The sequence below is a fragment of the Chrysoperla carnea genome, chromosome 1 (genome assembly GCF_905475395.1).
Source record: "Chrysoperla carnea chromosome 1, inChrCarn1.1, whole genome shotgun sequence".
Lineage (NCBI taxonomy): Eukaryota > Metazoa > Arthropoda > Insecta > Neuroptera > Chrysopidae > Chrysoperla > Chrysoperla carnea.
The window spans coordinates 2,201,819-2,220,290 of NC_058337.1; the positions used below are offsets into that span (position 1 = coordinate 2,201,819).

The window sequence follows — 18,472 nt, forward strand, 5'->3', positions numbered from 1 at the left end:
ACGGCATCTATGAGAAAACCACAAAAATCTTAAATTTTCATTAAGTATGCATGGCAAGAGGACGAATAACTCAATATCAGGCCAACCGATTTCGATTATTCTTTTTTTAGTGACAGTTTAGTTAGTATACTTCAGATTCACTAAAAATTAGAAAATAAAAAAAACTTTTAACAAAAAGAAAACCGACTTAAAAAAAGTAAAGAAATAACGATAATTAAATGTAGTTTAAATTATTGTTATTTTTGGAGTCGGTGTCTGCCAAGTTAATGTAGAAAACTGTTCTGTCAGAGTTGTTTTCTTGGCTGACACCGACTCCAAAAACGCATGAACTCTGTCATACTCTTAACGTATGTACTCTGTCATACTCGTAAGAGATGCCTATGCCAAGATGTAAATTAAACAACCAGTATACTACCTTGAAACTTTTTTTTTGTTTGTACGCTATATTTTTGTTAATAAAATCTTTTTAATAATAATAATTAATGTTTAACATTATATTTACTTTTATAATTACAAATATTATACAAATAAATACAATCTATATAATATACAAGGAAGAAAAATAATTTATTTAATTTTATAAATTTATTTAATTGATATTATTTGGGTTTTGGGTACGACTTGTTGTTGTTACTTAACAGAACCTTTACTTCGTATCGAATGCCAATATTGTAATAATGGTTCACGATTCTGCCAAATATATGTGTTACCCCAATACGCCCATGCACTGAAATCCAAAATTATTTTTATTAAATAAAGAGTGTTCGATCTTTTAACACAAATAATTGATGGTGGAAAAGGCGTGAAAGTTCAAAAGAAAAGTGTACTAGATTAAGAAAATTGATCGCGTTAAAATAAAATTGACAAATTCTGAGTCTATGAAAAAAATAGGCCAAATCTGTCGATAAGTGCTTTCATGTTGAAAATACCTTAAACAAGCCGTGGATAGAGTTTGGTGCGACCTTTGAGGTCGACACGAATAACTTACCAGCATAATAAAAAGATACACAAAATTTAAAAAATCAAAAACTCGATCGGCTCGAAGCGACTTGACCGAATGCTATGAAATTCTTTTCGGAACATATTGCCATTAATACGCTTCGTTCAGTACCTCAATAAAGTCGATATTACTTTTTGTTCGTACGAAATCGGTCAGGGAAAATCGACACCTCAACGAAGACGATATCAACGACGAAAACAATGTGTGCTGACGTACGTACGCACACACACACATACGTCTCTAAACGTAAAGATATGTTGAAAAATTCGATTTCGAATCGGACCCATTATATTAACTTTTTAAAGTGGGAAGTAAATAATAAGTAAATTTAAGAAAAAAAAAGAAAAAGTTACATACATTCCCCATAAAGCACCTCCTAAATGCGCCGCATGATCAAATAATTTCCAACCTAAAACTGCTCCCGTTAAATCAAGCGCAACAATTGCTTTGATAGCCTAAAATAAAAAATTTCTTGTATGATCAAACAAAAAAATAAAAGGCTTAATAAAAACTTACCGAACCAGCAGAGAATGTTAAAAACGGTAAAAATATTATTCCTAATGTTGTATCTGGATATTGAGTACAAACGAATCCTAAAACTGCCATAATTGCACCTGACTAAAATTTATAAAAATTAATTTATTCTTTTATACATTACTCAGTTTGGGTGCCATTTTTTTCGCTTTTCTTCAGAGGGAGGAGAAAATTATTTCAGTGTTGTCTAAAATGATAAGAAATTTACAATTGAAATGTCTGGATAGCCTCACGATATCCACTTTTTGAAGAGTGTTTATATCGGCGAATAACTCCTTTATTCTAGCCAAAAGTTATATAATTTTCGAAGCCCCCTCCGAAGTATAAACGGGAAAATGGGGCACTTTGATCTTAATTTAATAAATATTTGTAAAAAACTAACCGCTCCTAAAGATAATCCTGGTTGTTTAACCATCACTTTGTATACGTAACTAGTAAAACTGGAAATAACACCTGCGCTTAAATACAATGCTAAAAACTGTTCTTTACCAAGGGCACTTACAGCTCCTAGAAAAATTAAACAAACTTACTTTTAAACTCGGTACAGCTATTTTAAAGCAGTACAGCTAGGGAGATGTTATAGAGAAAATAAGAGAATAATAAGGGGTGCCCAAGAGAGGATTTGTATAGTAACCTGAGCGCGTCAGATTAAGACGTGAGGGGTTTCTTGGATCTTCCTTAGTACCTCCGCCACTTACGAAGTTTCAAGTATGTATTGATCATTTGCCAAAAAGGATGCTGTACCGCGGACTATTAAGGCTTAATTATGGATAACCAGGCTACTCAGGTGGTCTTTAGAAAAGAGGTTCACCACTTGGCATATGAGCACCCCACGTGTCCCATTTTAATTATAAAATCTCGTTAGCTAGTGGAAGAAATAAATACCTGTACTAAAGCTATGTAAAACATACATATTTGCCATTAAATGAAATGCCGAATAATGACTAAACGTTGACAAGACCATGGGCCAACATTGTGCCTTACTGGCTGGATTCGAACAAAAATAACGTATTAACATTGGTTGAAGTGAACGAACACGCCACGCACAAAATACTGCTACGTTTGCTGCACATATTGGTACAAATAATTTCTGTCCTTCAGTTAAACTATTCCACCATCGATTAAATTCATTACGTAATTCGCCGGCATGTTGTTGAGGCTGCGGGAAAATAATCTGTGTGATTTTGTTAAAAATGTATTTAGGAAAATAGGAAAAAAATGTTTAAATTAGGAATTAATACAATGGAAATAAATATCTAACAGGAAAACAGTAGGTTATTCCACTATTTTTGAAAAAGTGCTTTAAAAAGTTGATTTTGTTAATAAAAAGCCACCAAAAATTTATTTCGGAAAAATACACACGCTTTCTTGCCAAAAACTTAAATTTTAAACTGTCAAAAACGCGGGCATCCAATTTGATGACGTAATATCGGTATCATTATATGAAATAACACAAATAAGTTTGACAGATATATTCATAGACATCTGATTATAATAAATATAAATACTTATTATCTATGGATATATTATACCCAACTGTCTACACTGAACTAACTGATGGTCTATGACTCATACCGATATGACATCACAGCAGGGCTTACCCGCGTTTTAGGTCACGTGATATACAGTTTAAAAATTACGATTTTTAATTTTAATATTTTAAAAGAAAAATGTGCTTTTATGATTCGAAATCAGAATATTTAAGTTTTTACAACCGAATAATCAAATGGGGAAAATTTCAAAGATGCATTAATTTTTTCCTTTTAGATATTCCGTTTAATTGTACAATAAGCTTATAAGAGTTTATATAAATAAACTGTTCGATTTGTTGGCCGTATTTTCGGTGAACAAAAAGGATGTGATATGGTGAGTGAAAGAAAGGATTTGGACAACATTTGAAATAAATTGAATTCGTTACGTACTCGTTTGACTTGCTTGTTTAACCAATTAAAATTCAAATTTTTTCTCATTTCTAAAGCATGAGCCCTCATATTTTCGTACTGCCATATTGCTGCTCCGGCAAAACTCGCACCACTAAACTACATATATGTACAAAATGATTTACTCGTAAAAATTTCGTTCGACTATAAAACATAATACTCCGAAAATACCCAATTTTCATTCAAAATAGTTAAATCCTTCGAAATTGAGTCAAGAGCTAACAATCTTACATGAAATTTGAGTAAATTACGTCATAATTTGAGTATCTGTTGTTAAAATGTTTAAAATGATTTAAAACAAGTTCTACTAAATAGATTTAGTAGAAATTGATAACTTACGGCAACTGTAAATCCAAATGGTTTCCATAAATTTGCAAAATTTACGGGTCCACTATCATATCGAGTATTTTCGAATGGTGTTATCGAATCTTTTATGGCATCATTTGATGAATTTTGTTTTCTTCGAAAATTTCTACTTATATTATTTATAGAATTCCATTTTTTATTGCCTTTACTAAAATAAAACACACACACAAGTTAAAAGGGCAGTCTTATAAATATAACCTAACTTTTTTTTCCCCTAAAAAAACATAAAAATACAAACCAAACTAATATGAAATTTTCAAAACAAGCTGTCCTTTGTAACGCCATAATATTAAAAAATAAATTTTTTTTATTAGAAATAAAAGAAATTTTCCTTGAGGTTATATTGTTGACAGTTCTTTAAAATCATTTTGATTCTTGAGGTGGTGGTAGAATTCAACCAATGAGATTCATAGCTGTCTATTTAAAAATTTATTTTCCAAAAATATTTCGCTGAATAATTTTGAATTCGAAATTGGAAGCGGGATACAAGCAATTCTATAAATCTGTAAATTTGTTTTTAAATTCAAACGTTGGGAGTTTTATTTGTAAAATGACTATATTTTCTAATTTTATGACTTTTGGTACCAATTTTTTGGCAAAAATTTTATTTATTAATTTGAGTTTTTAATAATTTTTGAAATATAAAAATTTATATTCTAATTAAATAGAAGCATTCAGGAATAATATATGAGTTTCCATAGTTTTCTTATTTCTAGTTTTTGGATTTTTAACCCCCGGACCAAAAAAGTGGTGTTTGACCGCTTTGTCTGTGGCATTGTAGCGCCTAAACGGATGAACCGATTTAAATTTTATTTGTTTCGTTTGAAAGATAATTTAATGGGGAGTGTTCTTAGCTATGTTTCAACTTGAAAGTTTAGGGTTCCGTACTCAGAACAACTAACAAATAGTGAGAGAGTTCTCAGATACGTTTCAAGTGTGAGTTTAGGATTCTTTACCCGAAAAATTTGTCGGGGATTGTAAAATTTTGTAAATTCCACTTGTATACAGGCCCAAATACTCTAATAATTGTTGATGTAGGACAAGGTTCTGGAGAGAGGTTAATTTGTATAATATGAGGAAAACCGAATAAGATTTGTCGACTTATTAATATATTTGAGATTGAGATCCTAAGAAACTTATAAATACCCATTTTGCCAGGATGAAAATTCCCATTTTTATCCCCTACACTTATATGGGAATGAAAAAACAAAATCTATCTGATCGGAACTGTGCCAAAAATTTATTATTTATCTTCATCTCTCTTAATCAATTTTTCAAAGGGAATTCTGCCTGAATTGTTTAGGCAAATATCGCTAGTTTTATAATATTTTACGTCAATTATTATTATAAATAAAAATTTCCATCATAATTATATAAAATGTTAAGTAAAAAAATGTTTTATTAATAAAAATTATAGGCATTACATTCATGTTAAATGAAAATATAACATTTTAACTAAAACAAATTTGATTTATTTTTATCATAAATGAAAAAAAAATTTTAATTTTTTCAACTAATCTTAGGTTAGGTTAGAGTAACTGTCCTGGGATGGGACACACTTAGAACATAAGGTCAGTTGTATTACCGAAAAAGGGTTGGCCCATCCCCGGCCACTACTTCATGAACCATTTGGAGCTGTTTAAGAACAGCAGGAGAGCTTTGACGTAGACGGGCTCTAGGTCGGAAAGATCGTCAAAGAGACGCTAGCTCTTATAAGTCCTTCTCCTCATGGCAAGAGGTGGGCAGTGACAGAGAAGATGAGACATTATCTCCTCCTCCTCACCATTGTGACAGCTCCTTGCAGTCGTCGTGATACACTGCCAGGCCCCAGGTGGTCAACATGCCTGCCGCTCAACCAGTAAGAACTAACCTTGAACATATTATAAATATTCATCAAACAATATTACTTCAGTAAAATTTACTAAAATTGTTTGCTACTTAAATGTTACATGTACTGATCTGAGCTACGTTAAATGAGTAACATTACTATATTTTTTGATTTAAATTATGGAGCTCCTTTCCATTGCTCATAAGTCAGTCACTTGAGATCACAATGAAAAAAGCTCTTCCAAAAATTGTTACTATGCTCTATTCAGAACATAGTATACGCAAATATAAAATTTGAATACTAAAATTGAACAGGCTTCAATATATAAATGTTATATTTCAACATACTAATTACGCGAGGACTAAAATTTGTGTATGATAAATTATTATCTACATATGATGTAGTTGTTATGCTATTACATATATTATTCGCATCGTGCGTGAGTTTTATTGGAGGCGTTTCCATGGTAACGGTACACTATTTTAAATATACAATTGTATGGATGCATATATAATTGTATGGATTGCATTTATGACTTACATTGAAAATTTAATATTATTGTTTCACAAATTTAAATAAATAATTATGATAATTTACATTTGAAGAATAATGTTTGTGCAATTTGATTTCTTCTTTCACAATTTGTTAATGCATTAAGTTTAATTAATTAGTGTTTTTCATTAATTTTAATTTGACATTTTCTATAACATTAACATGTAAAGAATTGCAAATTAGTCATAACAGCCTCCTTTATCGCCCGGGCTCCAGGTCGGAGAGGTCGTCAAAGAAAGGCTGGGTCTTGTAAGTCTTTCTCCTCATGACAAGAGTAGGGCAGTGAAAGAGAAAATGAGACATTATCTCCTACTCCTCACCACTGTAACAGCTCCTTGCAGTAGTCGTGATAGATACACTGGCCAGGCCCAGGTGGTCATCATGGCTGCCGCCCAACCAGTAAGAACTAACCTTCAACATATTATAAATATATTCATCAAACAATATTACTTTAGTGTAATTAACTAAAATTGTTTGCTACATTAAATGAGTAACTTTACTATATTTTTTGATTTAAATTATGGAGCTCCTTTCCATTGCTCATAAGTCAGCCACTTGAGATCACAATGAAAAGAGCTCTTCCAAAAATTATTACTATGCTCTATTCAGAACATAGTATATTAAAAATGAAACATTGGAAAATCTAGATTTACACTTGCAAATCCCAACTATATGTTGTACAGGCTTCAATATTTAAATGTTATATTTCAACAAACCATTATCGCGAGGACTAAAAATTGTGGTTATATGTACATATGATGTAGGCGTTTCCATGGTAACGATACACTGCTTTAATTATAGAATTGTATGGATGCATATATAATTGTATGGATTGAATTTATGACTTACATTGAAAATTTAATATTATTGTTTCACAAATTTAAATAAATAATTATGATAATTTACATTTGAAAAATAATATTTGTGCAATTTGATTTCTATAACATTAACATGTAAAGAATTGCAAATTAGTCATAACAGCCTCCTTTATCGCCAAAGTTTTTCACTGGAAGCGCTGGCATCGTTTTTATTGTCCCTACCATGACTACGCACACAACGAGTAGGCACTGAGTAGGTTTTGCATGCATTACAGGTCCTACAGAACAAGGAGTGTATTTCGAAGTATTTTGACCCGTTGGATCCGAATTTTCAACTTACGCATCGTTCAGTGTGGGTAGAAAAATTGTTATAAACAAATTAATTGTTTTAATTGTTTATACGGTGATAGCTCCTAAACTATTGAAAAATTTTGGAAACAATTTTGTACCTTTTTATGGAGTAGCTTAGATCGGATGCTGTTAGTAACAATTTATCCAATAATTGTCTCTTTTATTACGAAAAAAAATTCCGTTACATAAACATTTACATATTTTTTTTTATTATGACATTCGAATACATTAAAAGTTATATACAATATTTAAAATATTTATAAGAAAAATGACGTTTTTATTAAAGAAAATACCATAATCTGTGAAAAAAATAAATGTATTAAGTTTGTTTTAGCTTTTAGAAAACTGTTGAGTAAATAATTCGATGTGAGCATGTAAGGCTTAAAATAGTACGGTTGTTTAAGCACGTACGGTGAATGTTGAGAATCTGACCGTGCTGCCATCTGGGTGGCAAAAATATCTTCAGCAGCTTCAATTCGTAAAAAGCTAAGCAAAGTTTTTTTTCAGATGGCAGCACGGCCTAAACTGACCACCTGAACCTAATTTGACGCTCAAACTCAGCGTCAAGGGTCATCATGAAAATACACCTTTAAGACGTAGCCACGTCAAAATTATTTTGCCCTCTATACTGTACAGGATAAAATTGGAATACCATAATTGTAAAAAAAAAAAAGTATACTTACATCCCCCATAAAGCACCTCCTAAATGTGCAGCATAGTCAGTATTATCCGTTTGCGCAATCAGACCAGCCATTTGATAATATAAAATTGTTTTGATTGCCTAAAATAAAAGAGTAAAATGAGATAATCAAGATGATTATATAAATTAACTAAATATTTTACTTACGGAAGCAGCATCTGGCAATAAACTATAAACATATGCTACTACGGCCATTATTGAACCTGACTAAAATATAATTTATGAAATGAGCAATAAAATTTACGTTAAAAAAGTTTTTTACCATGAATAAAAGTAGATAAATTTTTTTTTCGATACAGAGTGGTCTATGAAACCGTAGATAACGTTAAAATAATGATAAATAGGTTTTCTAGTTAAAATGGATTTTTGTCAAGTATCGCACCCAATAATATACAAAATTAATATCTTATAGTAAAATTTTATCCGTAAAACAGTTTAACTCTATTGGAAAACATATAAATCTAAAATCAGCTTACCGCCCCTACACTTAACACGTTTTCTTGGCCCCTTATAGTCTTAAACAAGTCACTTGCAGTATTTGAAACTAAAGCCGCCGTTAAATACAATAATAAAAATTGTGTTGCACTCATTGCGTCAACAGACACTACAAAAGAAAAACTTCATTATTCGAAGAAAAACAATTCGGGCGGGCCCAAAGTTTTTTGCCAAAAGAAATAACTGAAGATTTGTGAATCTATTACTCAAAGAAAAAAAAGTTATGAGCAATTGTAAAAACGATTATTTCCGCATTTTTTTCATGTTTTCTTGGCACCTACGCACCCAAATACGGACTTACTATAACTTTTTTTTTAATCGCTAGAAAACCGTTTTTTTTTTTCGGTTCACTTAGCCATTGATTAGTCGTAAACAAAAAACGCAATGTTTCTTGGCTTGTTTAATTCTAAAACAACGTAATTTTTGTTTTCTGATAGCAATTTTGTCATCCGTTTTATAGATTAATTCCGTTAAAATGTGGTACACCTTTTGCCTTTTCATTCAATGTAAAAATCAGCTGAGTCCACATTAGAGTTACATAGACTGAGTGTCAAACGATTTTAAGCGTGCCAACATCTGAGGTAATTGCTTAGGTAAAATCCATTGTAAATTCGTAAGAAAAAAATGCAAAGTGATACGTGTTAAGTATTTTTTTTAAGTCAAAAACCGAAAAAGTTCAGTGAAATCACAATATTTTATGTAAAACATTTTTTGATGAAAATTTAACATTCAATGTATGTTTTTTTTTGATAAATAAATTTTTTTTGATAAATATCCCTAGCTGACCTAAGCAATTACCTCAGATGTCGGCACGCTTCTCGCTGTACGGAATTAGTCTATGTATAACTATAAAGTTAATGGTCTAACAAATATGATTTATCCGTATTGGAAAGTACGGATAAATTTTATTCGTGACGATGACATCTTAAAATGGGCACGTTAAAATCCCATACATTGAAAGGTGGACAAATTCGTCAGAATAATTATGATTGTTACCTGACATAAAATTATATAATGTGTACATATTTTGTAGCAAATGCAAAGGTGTAAAATGACTAAATGATGTTAATATCGAGGTTAGAAACTTCTGTAAAGGATTTAGATTGCTTCTAGGGCTTGAAGTAAAATATTTTATCATGAATGGTTTCCAAGATTGTAATTGCCATAAACCAAATACTATTAAATTCGCTGCTAAAATTGGTATAAATAATTTTTGACCGTCTGTTAATAAATTCCACCTTTCGAATAATTGAGAAACCATTTGTTCTGTAGGTGATAAAGGCTGTTTCAAAAAAAAATCATGTTTTTCTTTATTTTTTTATATAATTATTGGTTTAAGATTTCAATATCCGAGATCGCTGATTAAAGACGTATTTTCTGTTAATAAGTTACACTATGGTAGAATTTCAGAAATAATTTCTTCTGTAGGTGATTTAAGGGCTGTAATAATCATTTTTTTAATTTCATTTAATTTTAAATAGTCCAGTGTATTATAATGGTCGTAAAAATACATGTGATAGCTTATTGGATTCGGAAAGATGTCCAGAAAAATGAGCCAAAAGAGTTTTTAAGCACATAAAACTCGTAAAAGAGGCTAAATTCGAGGCCTCTTAATTCTTTCCTATAGCTCCGAAAGACCTGAAAATTTGGGATTAAGTTTTTGTGTTCATTTTCTAGATCAAAAGTTATATGGTGTCTAGTGGTGCTTTTGGCTAGGGGATTGTAACCTCCCTTTCTAGGGGGTGGAAAAACATATGTTGAAAATGGCAACGGAAATCGTAAGAACGATGAAATCTAAGCAAAAAATGTTATGTAAGTATATTTCTAAAAGTCAATACTTTCCGAGTTATTGGCGATTGAAATTCGGAGTTTTGTTTTTTTTTAAAGAACTATAAAAAAACCTTGAAAATGAAAAAAGTTTCAAGTAATTTGCACGAAAATTAACGGAGTTGTAATGAAAAGTAGCTTTCTCGTACCCTTTTTTTTATGTTTTATTCAGCCCAAATTAAAAACTACCGCTTTCCAATACGAATATATTTTATTTAGGTATTGAAAAAATGCTGAAAAAGTTCCTACAATTTCGGGTATATAGTTTTCAAAATATTGTAATTTAAATGCTAAAAGATTTTCGAAAAAAACACAAAGAATTGTCTTTATTGTTAAATTACTCGAAAAATAATAAAGTTAGGAAAAAAAGTTTAGAAGTTTTGTATTTTTTGATCAGTTTTAAGCAAAAAAGTATCCTTTATTTTTTTTCCTAGGCCAATAATTTTCCACATAAAAATTTTTGAAAAATTAAAGATGCAATACTCGATTTAAGAAAAATGTGTTTTTTTTTCAATTTCTGAGGCAATTCTACGAATACTAATACGAATTTTTTAAACTATTTTTAAGTTTGTTCATTTCGGATATCGAAATCTCTCCGAAATATTTTGTAATAACATATATGCCTTACCTTTTGATAAAAGAGTGAATTAAAATCTATATTTCTTCTAAATGGTGCATTCGAATAATGTGAATTACTACTAAATCTAAATGAATTTAATTATTAGGTAGTTTGTAATTTTCCATAATGAATTTGAAAGTTTTTTTTTTTTATAAATAACTTACGAATTTTGACCAAACCATGATTCTAACGCCCTTAACAATTCGACCATATTTGTTTATTGGTTTCAATTCCAAAGTTCTATATGAGAAGGCAATATATCAATATACCAACTTAAAAACTGAGTTTCATAAATATATTATTTCGAAAATTAAAATTTTTAAATTTAGACATATTGAAATGACAGTTATACATTTGATCTTTGTCTGGTAAATATTTATTGCTTGTTTCCATAGAACCTGATAATTGTTGGAACAAGAATATAATCTTTAGCCCGTGAAAACTACAGGGATTAGAATTGCAGCCGAAAACTCTAAATTTAACGCATCGTTAAAGAGCTAGGGCTTCGTTAATTATCGTTTTAAATTTTAAGAATTTCTTGATTATTCATTATAGATAATATACAGTGTGTCGCATTTAAGATGAAGACACCCTCGTATTTTCGTTATTTATAGGAACATCGATTTGAAATTTTGTATATTCCTAAGGATGATGGATAACATTTTTAAGATACTTAACCGAAATCAGAACTTTAAACTCAGCCTACCGCAAATTGACTAATAGGGCCGAATAAATATTTTTCCGATTCTATAGCGTCCAAAATGGTTAGAGATATCGAAAAAACTATTTGAAAAAGTTGTCCGTATGACAAAATTTCATTCGATATCCTTGTGAATAACGAAAATATGATGAGGGTGTCTTCATCTTAAATGCGACACATTGTATATGTCTTATGAGAGAATAATGCTGCAAATGGACTCAGAGCTTCGGGAGCTTATTTACCACGCGGTAGAAAGGTAGGGTTCATGGATTTTTTTCGAGCCATATCCTAGAATATAATGGCATTGTGAATATTATTATCAATATTTGATAACAATCAAAAATCAATAATGATTACAATTTAATAAATTATAATATATTACACTGTTCTATTCACATAACTATCAATTTGTGATAATTATATATTTTCTGTTTGAGAACAAAACAAAATTAATATTTAATTATTTTTTATAATAAATATTTTTATTTAAAGATCAGTTTAAGATGGCGTTTAATCGAATAATATTCTGTTTAAAGTCAAATAGGCCCTGCATTTTATCCGCATAAAAGTACTTTCAAGTTGTTTTACTTCACAATAATTGACTTTTTTAAGCAAAATTTTTACATTTATGTAATGTACATTGCCTGTAAAAATTTAAAATAAACAAGTTTAGTGCGAGTGAGACTAGCACACTATAGAAAATTCTAGAAAGTTTTAGAGAGAAAGTTCAGTTCTTTAAACCGACCGCCGAGAGCTGTTAACATCTTCTCTCGACTATCAGTAGAACTATCAAGCCAGAACCGTACAGGAACTTTCTGGGCTTTCTTCCGAAATTTAAATCTTTTAATTTCAACGAAGTATTTTTCAACCAATTTTATTAAATTAAACGATTTTCTAACAAGAAAAAAGGACAATAGAAAATTATAGAATAGAATAAAACCCTTCTCTCGAACATTCTTGCGATTTATGCATGCCATGTATTTTAACCCGAGCAACGCCGAGTTTGGCTGCTAGTATTTTTGTAAAAGAAACAAGAGATTCACTATAATCCTTATATAACTCAAAAATGAAAAGAGATATCAAGTTGAAATTTTTTTGGGTACCCAGGACGTAAAAAGTGAAGTTGAGTTCGTAAATGAGTAACATAGGTCAATTAGATCTTAGGTTCGTAAGACCCATCTTGTAAACCGTTAGAGATAGATTAAAAGTTTAAATATAAAAAATATTCCTCAAAAAAAATAAACAATTTTTGTTTGAAATATTTTTTCGTAAATACCATTGCTGTCCATTTTATCCAAAACTATAAAAGATAGGGAGTTGAAAATTTGCTGGTAGCTTCAACTAGTCGTTTTTCTAGAAACAAGAAAAAAATTATAGAAAATACTTTTCACGTATTGGTACCGTTTTATACTAGACTTCCATTTGTATACATATTTTTATCCCCTAATACCTGTAATAATTTTATCTAATAAGTAATTATACTTATTACTGCAAAAAATTGTCATATAAATACAAAATTTTCCCAAAAACATTAATAGTGTAAGTGTTTAACAATTCTGTATCTACCAAAATTGTTTACGAGTATTTAAAAAAAAAAACGGATTTGGAAATTTTTGAAAGTCGAATACAACTTTTCAACTCCCTATCTGTTATAGTTTTGGAGAAAATAGACACTTAAGTTTTGTCCCGTATCTAAATCGAAAACTTCCCAGTGAAAATTGTCCTTTTCTATGACATCCTGAAGGAGCAAAAAGCGATTATCACATTCATTTTTCTACAGATTACAGATTCTTAAAGATGAGAATAAAAACAAAATTGAGAAACGATTATCCAATATTATATCGACCATTATTGGTATGTCGTATAAATGGAACATGGCCGATTAATACCAAATATAAATCGTTAAATATCTTACATGGTATTTATGGTAAAGCGTTGTGCATAGCATGTGTAATAATTGTAATGTTAGAAACGGTTGCCATCTATGTAAACGGTAATGATATCGATGAATTTCTAACCATTGGTTCGTTATTATTTTTAACAAATGTAACCGTTTATAAATGGGTGAAAAATACATTTGAATTGAGTAAAATGAAAGGATTAATTGAGCATTGTTCAAAACTTGATAAACAATTTAAACGGTCAACGGACGAAGAAGTACAGAAATTGTATAAAGCGTATGAACGATTTTCATTGTTCGTTACGATTTATCAAACGATTGCGATTATGACGGCAGTTGTATTGGTTTCGATGGCACCATTATTGAAAGAAATGTTAATTGGTGAACGATATTTTATGTTAAAGAACGGAACAAAAACAGGTAAAAATTTGGGAGTTAAAATATAGTCCGGATGTTTGAACAAATACGGTGAATGTAAATTTTTTTTTTGCGGTAAATGATAGTACAGAGTCCTTTGATCACAATGAACACAGATTTGGGGTCTTTTGCGGGGCAAAAATTTTGAGCTTCTGTTTATGCAAGAAAATCTTTACCTTACAGCGCTTTCCAAAAAGAAATAACATAAAAAGACTTTGGGTTTTGACGCTTTTACGATATTTTTAGAGTATTTTATTACATTTGCGTCATACAAATTGCCTAGTTGACTTGTTGACTAGTCACATGACGGCCGAACCACTTTAAGATATTTTTCGATACCAAAACGAAAGTGTTACCAAAAAGTTAACATTTTGTGTGTCATTTTTTACACTTCCCGGGTAAAATCTTGGTTTTCGCCTTAATGAGACAGGAAAGATTATTCGGGCTTGCTTTCCTAAACATTTAAAAAACGATAATATTATCAACGCTTTCGCGAAAAAGAAGTTGTAAAAATTTCATCGAAATTGGTTCAGTAGTTTAGAGGCTAAATGTGACATTGTGACGTGTAAACGAACGTACATTTTCTTTTGTAATTTTTGTAGAACATTCTAACATTTTACAGGTTTATTCATTTACAAATACACTGTACAAAATTTTGGTCGGGATCGCGCTTGAATTTTGGCTCTAAGTACTCTACATCTTATCCTGCTTAATTACTTACAGATCGAGTGAAAAAAGAATTACCAATACAAATTTGGCTACCATGTGATATACATAAACCACCCGGATATTATATTGGATATTTTTACACGGGTTTTATCGGTATACTATTGGGTGGTACTTTTATTGCATCCTGGAATGGTTTAATTGTGGGTGTTTTTGTTTGTATTAAAGGATATTTAGATATTTTAGAATATTATTTAATAAGTATTGGTAGCAGAACATCGAAAGCTTTAACTCCAAAACAAAATACCTCATTAATTAAAAAGGATATTGTAAGAGCGATCGAATTACATCAGGATATTATAACGTAAGTACATCATCATCTCGTGCAAGTAATGCTTATGTCGTTTTACAAAGCCACCAGTTGCTTTACAAAACAGTTTCGTTAAAAAGAAGAAATAAAGCACTAAAAACGGGTCAACTGACGATTTCGAGAGAAGTAAGACGGATCAGGATGCCGTTTTTTTACATTCAAACTTTGTGAACAAAAGTGATGACGAAGAAATGTAAAATTGGAAATTAAATATCGATGGAAATAAGTCTAATTTTGTTACTCGGAGGTTTTTGGTACCACTGAACTCGAATATTACAACGAAAATGGCTCCTGAGATACCAGGTGCCCAAGGCGGGTAGTATACATCTCGTCTTTTGGAGTTTTACGAGAATATGTCACATATTTCGTCGCAACTCGTTACTCGGGGAACCATTTAAGAAAAGTTTTACTACGAAATTAACCTACGAGGTACCCTGGTGTCCGAAATATGTTACATATACTCGCGTACATGTCCAAGAGACGAGGTGTATACTGCCCGTCCTGGACGGGAGGTACTACGGGAGCCAATTTCGTGTGATATTCGAGCTCAGCGGCCCCAAAATCCTCCCAGTAACAAAATAAGACTCATTTAGTTTCCATTTTTTTTATTTTTCCCTCACTACTTTTGTTTACAAAGTAGACGTCCTCACGAATCGACTGCAAAAAGTTGCATCCCGATCCTACTTACTGCTCACGAAATCGACAGTTCATTGATTTATTTCTTTGACTACGATATGAATAACAGCTGAACGCGACGTTCAGCTGGATTTCCATTGCGCTACGTTTAACAAAACTACTACCCAAGTTTAGACTCTTTATACTGGGAAGTAAAAAAATAACTTTAAAAATTAAATTTTCCACTGTTCCTGCAAAAAAAGATGAACTTGGATCATTCAAATTAAAGTAAAAACAATTTATTTTTTAGTCTGATTGACGAAGTTAACGATTATATTGGTTTCATAATGGTTGTTCATTCTTTAACATATTCTGTGTTAATTTGTCTTTGTGGCTTTAAAATATTTATTGTAAGTATATATCGAATAAAAGAGTTGGCGCAATGCCACCAAAAATTGAATTTAGATAGGCCTGAAATACGTCTTGCACTTGAGGTCTGAGAATAATTGCGTTTACTGTGTTTAACAAGTGTGCAGTACCGAAAAAAAGCTGCGAAAATTTCCTGACATGATTTACTGGTGATCTTATTAGAACAAATGATTTTTTAGGATGATTGAATCCTTAAGAATTGGTTAGCAAATTTCGGTGAGGGTTTTGCTAGATAAAGCAAATTCAGCAAGTGCATTTGCTCACTTCCCGAACCCCAAAGAACAGACAAAGCCAACAACTTTGAATTTTTGAGGGCCAATCTGATATCTTCTAGATTGTGCTCTTCTCTAAATTCGGTCAAAACTGATATATTTTTAAGTTGGCTCCAACGCAGAAACTAAAAAAATGAGCCACCCTGTCCTATCATCATGTTTTTGTCTAAAATAGTAAATCAAATGACCAAACTTTTATTTATTTATTTATTTTTTTCATGCTTTGAAAATTTAAAGTCAAAATCAGTGGTTGAAAAAAGTTTCTTAACTGTTTATACTTGTACATGTATTATAAACGATCTTATTGCATTTTACTGGTTTGGAAATGAAGTTTTATACAAGGTAAGTATTCATTTTACTTGTACTATTAGCCTTTTTTCTCTGAAGATTAAAAAAAGATCCTCTAGGTGGCAGGATATATTTGTATCCACTCTAGTGTTGCCATCTAGCGGATCTTTTTTTAATCTTCAGAGGAAAAAGGCCTGGAATTATTAATTATTGCATGTCCGGATTTCATGATAATATGATAATGTTTATAGTTTGTCTTATGTAGTTAGTTAAAATTTTTTATTAGTATTATTTAAAAATATAATGCTTTAATTAGCCTTTTTACTCAGAAGATTAAAAAAAGATCCGCTAGATGGCAACACTAGGGGGGGGGGGTTAGGAAAATATCCTGCCATCTAGGGGATCTTTTTTTAAACTTTAGAGGAAAAAAGCTAATTCTTGTAACTTTTACGTGGATATGTCTCTGTAGAAAGAAAGATTAATGTTTCAAACTGAGTTTAATGGTTGAATACCTTGCTAAATTGAAAATATTTTGACTTCCAGGCCGATAGATGGCCGATTTTCAGAAAAGTTTTAGTGCATTCTATCTGCTTGGTTATATTATTCTAAACTCACTTAGTGCAGATGCCGTTAGTGTACAGATTTTATACTTACTCTCTTTGTTCACCTAAGCCTCGACAAATGGCGTTAATGCATAGATATCATGCTTGCAAAATTTTGTACACTTAAACATTAACAGGAGGCGTTTGTGCATAGACCTTATATTTCATGACTTCGTTCTTTTATGCACCAACAGATGGCAATTGTGCATGTAAACCTATTAATAAAATGGCTACTATTAAAAACGAAAACATAGACGTATCAATGTTAAAATTCAAGAAAACTACCAAATATGGGACGGTTCCGTATCAGCCAGCACACAGTATATTTTGTGTTATGAGAGATGAACTCACTTTCGAGACAATTTTAATCAATTTTTTTTAGAGTGAGAACATAGCTACCAGTATATGGAAGAGTAAATGGTACGATTTTAATAAAGATGCGAATCAATGTTTAGTATTTATGATGTTACGTTGTCAAAAACCATTATGTTTTAATATTGGACCATTCGGAACAATTTCTGTCATGACTTGTGTAGGGGTTAGTATACAATTTGCTTACTGTTATTGAGTTTGTGAACAGTTTCGAATTATTTTAAAGAAGCCGTAAAATGAAAGAGCATGAATAATTATTTCATGTACGAAGAGTATATAATTCCATCAGTATGCAGCTTTGCACGGTTTAACAATATGGCCACCATACTGGGCAGCTTGCTTACTAACAATAATAAAGGAACACAAGCATAACGCTTATAATATTAATTTTTTGGAAGGCTTTACTTCACAAAAATATTAAAAAATGATATTTATTTCAGATTCTAAAAGCTGGCTACGCTTATTTGGCCTTATTAAATGAAATGTATTCGGATTAAATGTTTTTTTGGACTTTCAATTAATTACACTCTATTGCGAATTATAGTCTCACCATCTGTGAGTGAATTAAACGAAGTTATCAGAAATCTTAGTTGACAAAGTAGGTAATAATAAATGTCTATATATGTGTATTAATAGGAAATATTCATGTATTTTTTTATATTTTTAATTCATTGTTTACACCGTTATAACAAAGTAAAAAATATAAATACTGTTTAAAAATGTTGCATTTAAGTGTAAAAAAATATTTAAAATACATTATAATTTTGAGATATTTAAACGCAGTTTTTTTCGCGCTCTCTGTTGATGACGT

At 30.8% G+C, this 18,472-nt stretch overlaps 2 protein-coding genes across 2 annotated transcripts; one reads left to right on the top strand and one right to left on the bottom strand.

The window, feature by feature from the left end:
- Positions 1 to 560: 560 nt before the first annotated feature.
- LOC123290385 (presenilins-associated rhomboid-like protein, mitochondrial) lies at positions 561 to 11,241 on the bottom strand. The gene is made up of 14 exons (XM_044870541.1): positions 11,195 to 11,241; positions 11,040 to 11,115; positions 9,581 to 9,866; positions 8,566 to 8,693; positions 8,237 to 8,296; positions 8,073 to 8,170; positions 6,541 to 6,631; positions 3,814 to 3,963; positions 3,457 to 3,573; positions 2,420 to 2,693; positions 1,917 to 2,041; positions 1,517 to 1,618; positions 1,358 to 1,455; positions 561 to 727 (listed from the first exon to the last, which is right to left on the bottom strand). Exons 1-14 carry the CDS (start codon positions 11,239 to 11,241, stop codon positions 631 to 633), a joined length of 1,749 nt encoding a protein of 582 aa, XP_044726476.1. The 3' UTR covers positions 561 to 630.
- A 2,286-nt stretch (positions 11,242 to 13,527) lies between these two features.
- Positions 13,528 to 18,158, top strand: LOC123290389 (odorant receptor 4-like). Its single transcript, XM_044870554.1, has 6 exons — positions 13,528 to 14,050; positions 14,771 to 15,077; positions 16,009 to 16,108; positions 16,637 to 16,741; positions 17,672 to 17,827; positions 18,102 to 18,158. The coding sequence occupies exons 1-6, from the start codon at positions 13,528 to 13,530 to the stop codon at positions 18,156 to 18,158; spliced, it is 1,248 nt and encodes a 415-aa protein (XP_044726489.1).
- Positions 18,159 to 18,472: the final 314 nt, after the last annotated feature.